General features: G+C 37.6%; 1 protein-coding gene across 3 annotated transcripts in view; it reads left to right on the forward strand.

Annotated features, from left to right (window-relative positions):
* Positions 1-4,263, forward strand: part of CAMKMT (calmodulin-lysine N-methyltransferase) — a 265,839-nt gene extending 261,576 nt beyond the window's left edge. For all 3 annotated transcript variants that reach the window (XM_072140279.1, XM_072140281.1, XM_072140280.1), the window contains one exon: positions 4,096-4,263. In XM_072140279.1, coding sequence (XP_071996380.1) covers positions 4,096-4,170 — 75 coding nt within the window. In that variant the 3' untranslated portion in view covers positions 4,171-4,263. The remainder of the gene's footprint in view (positions 1-4,095) is intronic.
* The last annotated feature ends 3,660 nt before the right edge of the window (positions 4,264-7,923 follow it).

Here is a 7,923-nt window from a genome sequence, read left to right on the forward strand (position 1 = left end):
CTAGCCTCCTTCCTTCTAACATCATCTTTTGAAATGATTCTAATAAACCTGAAGGGCTCCTGGGGGGGGGGGGCATCAACAAAGTGCCTCCTTGCTGTAGCTTCCCAGGCTGTTACACTGTCTCAGTGCTCCCTCAGCACCTCCCTGCTCTGGCTGTAATCTTCCTGCAGCAGAGGAAGTTTAAGTGCACAGTGGAAAGGGGGAAGTAACAAGAGCCCATGAAGCTACAGCACTGAGGGGCTCTGGTAACACCCCCAGTAGCACTTCAAGCTCATAGCATAATTTCAAAAGTTGATATTAGAAGGAAGGAGGCCGTGGATAACACATATAAGCAGATTACCACAGTCACGGTGCCTGGGTCTATGAGTAATGTCCCTGGTTTATCATGATGGATTATTCATGGTAGATTTCCTTTAAGCCATTTACAACATTTGCATTACATTACATTTTACAATATGTTGACTTTACGCTCATTACTTTAATATGGTGTGAACATGACTTAAACCCATGACTTCATTTTGTTGTGACTACAGTTTTTTGGGGATCATCTTTTCTTTAGCTAATTGAACCTATATATATATATTTATATTCAGGCAGTCCCCTACTTAAGAACACCTGACTTACATACGACCCCTAGTTACAAACAGACCTCTGCATATTGGTAATTTACTGTACTTTAGCCTCAGGCTACAATAATCAGCTATAACAGTTATCACAGGTGTCTGCAATTAAGATTTATTGTTATCCTGATTCTTATGACAACCCAACATTCTAAAATCTAATTGTCACATAGGCCAAAAAAATGTGTCTGTAGTTACAATTATACATTATACAGTTCCGTCTTACATCCAAATTCAACTTAAGAACAAACCTACAGAACCTGTGTACGTAACCTGTGTATATGAATAAATACAAATCTAGATTAGGGTTTTTTTTTATACACATTACTTTTTTTTAACAGTTTTTTTTTTTTTTAAATTGCCTTTTTTTCCATAGGTGATGCAGTTATTCCACTTTTTTTTTATCTTTAGTCTATGAAATATGTAGCAGAAGTTGAGTGAAGTCGATTGTCTATCCCACACTTAAAACTACAACCGGTTTTATTCATTGGCGACAAGTGTCGGAATAAAGAGCGACTTGCCCCGGCTTCTTGTCGTCCCCATCCCGAGCTGCAATTTCTTTTTCTTTTCAGCGCTGCTGCCGTGTGTTTTTTTTTTTTTTTTGTCCGACATTGTTGTGTAAATTGTTAGCTGCAGGTCCCTTGTTCGTCGGAGAAGCTTTTGTTACGTGTTTTTTTTTTTTTTTTTTTTTTACGTTCACGCTGATAAGTACAACTCAATATTTTCTGCCTGTTCGGCAGGATTGCGTTTTTCTGCCTGTACATATCCTTCATGCCTCATCTTCCCGAGGATGATTTTTGCTCCCAAAATAAGAAGAGGCGTTTTTTCCTGGAGGCTGCATGTTATCCTCTTATCCCTACTGTTTTGGAATAGAGCGTAACCAGCTGGAGAACTGTAAGAAGTCTGATAATGCAGCTATTTTCTGCTGTCTCGTCTTAATCTTGTTACACAAATGGTTGTGAAGAGATTCATGAATTTTAATTTTCGCCCTCCGCATTAGCTCCGTCGTGTCACTCATACGCAGCTGCATTCTACGGGGAGATGGGTTTTTTTTTTTCCCCTCCTCCTACTAAAAAAAAAAAATTTTTAGTTACAATCTTGGCAGTAAAGCAAGTTACAGGAAGAAAAAAAAAAAAAAAAAAAAATCCCCAGATTTAGGCAGCCACCCATGAAGCTGATTAACAGTCAGTGATCAGGAGGAACAGCTTTGCCTCTTAAACTTTTCACCTTTTCATTGTAAGCGGTGAAATTTTATTTCCGTTTTTAAAAAAAACGGAGATACGCCACGGTATATGCCGGCGCTTTTTGGTCAGACGGACGCCGGTTGCCGCCTCTAGGAACGAGGAACGGGGGAAAGGTATGTTATCACTTTTATCCACTTAGTTTTTTTTATTTTAAGCACTTTTATACTGCACCTTATAACAGTTAAAAAAAAAAAAATTTATAATTTTTTTTAATTATTTTTTCAAATTTTTTTAAAATGTTCCCATGTCTCTGCCTGCGATGTATCCGAGCCGTGATCTCCTCCTGACTTTTCACCTCCATTTCCTTATGTAAATACCCATCACCGAGGGCTCGATATTTCTAATCTCTGCAGAGTGTTGTTGATAATTGTGAATTGTCTTTAAGGTAAACAGTATGAAACCCACCGATTCCTCCCCCCCGACACCCCCCCCCCTCCCCGATCCGGCAGCTGCTGTTCACCCGGTGGGTCTGAGCTTGCTACATCCAATTACACTGTAACCCATAAAGCTACTAATAGCAACTATATTATTGCCTCCTTAGCTGCTTTCTCCGACCTTATTCTGCGCATCAAATTGGAAAATCACTTTCTTTTCACCGCGTTTTGTTTTCTTTTTACGTTTCGCCGCCCTGAAACAATAAATGTGTTTTAATTAGAGCAATGTGTTTGCTGTACAGCAGGCAATTTATTTGACATTCTTTACACAAAAGATATTTTCTCCCGATGCTAAACACCTACACGACAAGGCTCAAGGATTTTTATTTATTTTTTTTAATTTATTTATTCAGTAATTTTTTTTTCTTTTATGTCAAATATTTTTTACCAGTAATTATTTGTGTTTTAGGACGTAGGTGAGAGTTAATTTTAAAAAATGCATTATTATTATTTTTTGTTATTTTATTATTTTTTTATTTATATTATTTTTTTTATCATTTGTTTATATAGATAAAATAGGGGGTTGACCTTTTAAGGTGGAAAGCAATAAGAGTAGATACGTTAAAAGGCAAAGATATTATACTGTAATTAGATCACCTGTAGTCCCTGCATTATGCTTGCTGCCTGTCATACGACTTCTCTCTCTCTCTCTCTCTCTCTCTCTCTCTCTCTCCCCAGTCAAAGCTATAACATAACACGTTTCTATATTTAATCTCTCACCAATGTACAAGCCGCTTTACGTATTTTACTCACCTGGAGATAAATGTGGAATTTAAAAAAAAAAAAAATATTCTGACCGAAGGTTGTCGTACAAAAGACTGGTTAAAAATCTGTTCTTATTTATTTAACCTTTTTGATATATTTTTATATATTTTATATAAATATTTCATATATTGTGTAACTTTTTTACTTTTTTTTTTAAAATTGATTGTGTATTTCCCAATATATATATAATATTGTTTATTATTTTATTTATTTTATTATTAATTTAATTATTTAATTTATTGTTTGTAGACATCTTTTTTTTATATATATATATATTTTGTTCTGTTCTGGATACCTAGATTCTATAATATTATATTGTTAGGTACGGGATTACCGAATACTTGGCGAATCGTTAAAAAAAAAATATATATATACTTGAGCTATTCTATATCCTATACTGGTACATTGCGCCATAGATATATTATATCTTTGAGCACCGAAATTACGGAATACTTGGCACGTAGTTAAAAAAAAAAATTGTACTTGCGCTATAGATATACTATATCTTTAGGTACCAGATTACTGAATATTTGGCGCATAGTTCTCCTTGAGCTGTTATGTATCCTATGCTGGTACATTGCGCTATAGATATAATATATTTTTAAGTACTGAATTACCAATTAGTTGGCACGTAATTAAAAAAAAAAAATTCTGCTTGAGCTATTATATATCCAATACTGGGACATTGCGCTATAGATATAATATATCTTTAGGTACCAGATTACTGAATATTTGGTGCGTAGTTAAAAAAAAATTCTACTTGAACTATTGGGACATTGCGCTATAGATATGTTATATATTTAAGTATTGGATTACGGAATACTTAGTACGTAGTTAAAAAACAAACATTCTACATGAGCTATTCTATATCCTATACTGTTATATTGCGCTATAGATCTATTATATCTTTAAGTATTGGGCTACTGAATACTTACCGAAAAATTCTACATGAGCTATTCTATATCCTATACTGCTACGAGGTATTGCTATATATAATACGCTCTTATCCCATTTTTGACTTCTTTATTTCAGATTAAGGAAGAAGATAGTGAAGCTTATGACCCAGACATCCATTATCCAATACTCCTCGTCCTCCAGTCAAGATAGTGAAGTTCATCTATCGGATTTTTATTATATCTATTCTCTCCTTTTTTTTTTTTTTTTCTATTACACTGAAAATAATAAAAATCCGACTGCGTAGATTGGTTCATTCTCTGCTCATAAGTCAATGTTGACTTATATTATTTATTGTGGTGGGTTTTTTATTCTCTTTTTTGCTTTTTTTTTTTTTGTCCCTTTTCCTCCCTCCCTCAGTCTAGTAGACTATAAGAAATCACTAGATCAGACAAAAGCCTCATGAACTGACCATTTGTCCTGTGGACACAAAGGCTCACCCGGCCCCCAGCTCCTCCCCCTCAATTATCTGCGATTAGTCTCAGTATGTTGAGTCAAGAAGGGGGAGTGCACCGAGTGCTTATTATCTGTTTAGGTAGAAGAAGAGCACATTTAGGGCCTCTCTCAGGATGAAAAGTGAGCTCTAATCAGATCCGCAAAGAAAATGGGTGTTCTTTTCGAAAATCTTACCAAAACACACCTTGTTTTATTTATGGAAATGTTGCATTTCTACAGTACCGATAAATGCTATAATCAAATCAGGCAAAGCTCTCATGAATATTTACCACTGTATGTGATTACAATGTAATGTTGTTCAGTGCTCGGGCGACTATTTTCTAGGCTACAATGGCCTATTGTGAAATTCAAAGACCTGACGTGGGCTAAAAAAAAAAAAATCTAACAGTATATTATTTTCTGGCAAATTGTTTTTGGAATTTTTTTTTCTCCCCAGTTAAGAAAATGTAATAATATTCTAAAAGAGAATTGATTGCGATTTCCTTTTATGCTACACAGTTTTTTTACTTTTTGGATATTACTTAGAAGTGAGTATCACCCCCCTAACACAATTTAAAATCCGAGAAGAGACTCTAAGATTCTGAGTCGCTTTAGGAGAATTTAGGGGTCGGAATAGAAGATGATTCAAGGTGATTCATTGTTTTTCCTGGACTTCAGATTAATGTCGAGATTATTTTCGCCTCGTATATTGCACACTTGTTGCTTTTTGCTTGATGTGATGTACAGAAGGACGAGCTGTGGCTGCTTTCGGCAGAAGAAGTCATCGTAGTGTGGCTCTAGTGTGTCTTCATGGACAAAAGAAGTGCAATGAATGAATCAGGAAAGGCTTAACGATTATTAGACACTAATGGGGGCTGTTGCTATGTGACCTCCTGACCTCCACTGAGAGTTTTTTTCCCTCCCATAGAAAGAAAAAGTAGAAATTGGATCCTCAAGTTCTACTTCCTACTTATAGGATGAAGAGTAAATTTTTTAGGCTCCATCCATCAAATCACCAGAAGTCCTTCTAGACTGAAGCCAAAGTGTATCTCCACCTGACAGTCCTGGTTGTATTACAACTATCAGGAAGACCCACACCAATCAAATTGCTGTAGAATATCCTGAACAATCACTTTGGTTCAACCCCTTTAATAGCCAGAGGATGGTCTGATTCTGATTTCTGTTTTTGGGCGCATTCTTACTTTGCTGTTTTTTCCACAGCTGCCTTAAACTTTTGCAAAGTATTGTAGCGCCTACAGACAGAGGTGAACCTAAACTTTCTTCTGTATGTTGGGAGGTATACAATGGCACCCCCTTTTTATACTTTTTACCCCTCTTTCTTACCGTGGATATTCTTCTATTCGTTAAGTGTAGGTGCCCCAAACATGGACAAACTTAGGTCCAAGTCGCTTAACAAATTGGCAAGAAATAGATCCAGCTTTCGGAAGGCCAACGCATACATTTAAAATCTGCTTCTTTTATTTCATCACATTAAAAAAAATGAAGACAATGGAGACCACATCATCCAGCATGGCAAAATTACAGATAGTAACGCAATGCCTACGCATTTCAGAATGAATCCTTAGTCGTGGCTAAGGATTCATTCCACCAAAATGGTGTCTGACTCCACAAACATATAATAAATTATGAAGAGTATGACATTTCTTCAAATGTCTTTTCTATTCCTGGTCTAAGGGTTTAGGCTAGGGATGGACAACATTTATTGCTCAAGTTTAAGTAACCAGCACCATGGATGCACCAACAACCTCAGTACAGCACAAAATAGCCCCCCAAATCCTAAATACTGCATCCAGAGCAGACAATAATAATGGAGAACCCAGAGCAGATAATAATAGTAATGAGAGACGCCCAGAGTGAACAATAATAATACTGAAGACCCCCAATGCAGACAAATAATACTGGAGACCCCCAAAGCATAAAACTACAAATACTGGAGACTCCATACTGCTGTTTCTACCGATCTATGTCCTGGCATCAGGATACAATGCAGTCAGAAATTTGGCTTACTGACTAGTTCTATAGAGATTAAAGGGAACCTACCACCACGATTCTACCTATAAAGGTAGATTGGGTGGTAGGTGCATGTATGGGACGCGAGCATAGCCCTTTTTTGGGCTAATCCTCACGTACCCGCTATCTTTTAGAAAACTTTAATCCTGGGATATGTAAATTTTGTTAAGCGGCTACTGGGGCATGGAGTAGCCGGACATGAGGCTACAAGTCGCGGCTACTCCACGCCCCAGTAGCCTCTTTTCTTTGCCTACCATTTAATCTTTGGCGCGCAGCTCCTCATAGCTGCGCGCCCTCGTGCGAATACCTGGCGTTCTGCGCATGCTACTGGAGCTACTGCGCATGTGCAGAACGCTACAAGGAGCTGCACGCCGAAGATTAAATGGTAGGCGGAGAAAAGAGGCTACAGGGGCATGGAGTAGCCGCGACTTGTAGCCTCATGTCCGGCTACTCCATGCCCCAGTAGCCGCTTAAGAAAATTTACATATCCCAGGATTAAAGTTTTCTAAAAGATAGCCAGGACGTGAGGATAGCCCTTTTTTGGGCTAATCCTCACGTCCTGGCTATCTTTTAGAAAACTTCATCCACCTACCACCCGATCTCCCTTTATAGGTAGAATTGTGGTGGTAGGTTCCCTTTAAAGATTAAGAAGAATACATGTTCAACTGCCATCCTTTATAGGGGGAGTCTGGATTCCATTTTCATTATTATCAGGCATCTCTCAACCAGGATACCCAAAAAGTGGTCTACATGCTTCGCACCACATGTTGGGAGTATTAAGAACTTTTATTTCCTTTTACATCAAATGTAGGGGTTGACTCTACTTAGTGATTTTTAGTTTACATTTTGGTGGAACCCCTACTGCTTGTTTGTGAGACCTAATACTTTTGCTAAATAATGATTAGGTCATATTTAAGTTAAGCAAGAGACATACTGGGAAAGAGCTTGGCATTGTGACCTGCTACTGCTGGGACCATGGGTTTGGTCCAGACCATCTGCATATAATTTGTGTACCCATATATGGACCAAGTGCTCTGTTCCTGGAATGTCAGGTAGAAACCGGTTCCAAGTAAAATGGACTAAGGCTGGGTAGTGAACTGCATGATTTCTGTCACATAAAGAGATTATAGTAAAAACTGTAAATCTTCAACTACTATGGAAAATAATAATAATAATAATTCTTTATTTATATAGCGCACACAGATTATGCAGCGCTGCACAGAGTTTGCTATATCAGTCCCTGTCCCCAATGGGGCTCACAATCTAATCAATCTAACAGTATGTTTTCGGAGTGTGGGAGGAAAGTGGAAGACCCGGAGGAAACCCACGCAAACATGGAGAGAACATACAAACGCTTTGCAGATGTTGTACCTGGGACTTGAACCCAGGTCGCTGCTAGGTTGTAATGCTAACCACTAAGCCACCGTGCTGCCCTAAAAA

This window comes from Engystomops pustulosus, chromosome 3 (genome assembly GCF_040894005.1).
Source record: "Engystomops pustulosus chromosome 3, aEngPut4.maternal, whole genome shotgun sequence".
Taxonomy (NCBI): Eukaryota; Metazoa; Chordata; class Amphibia; order Anura; family Leptodactylidae; genus Engystomops; species Engystomops pustulosus.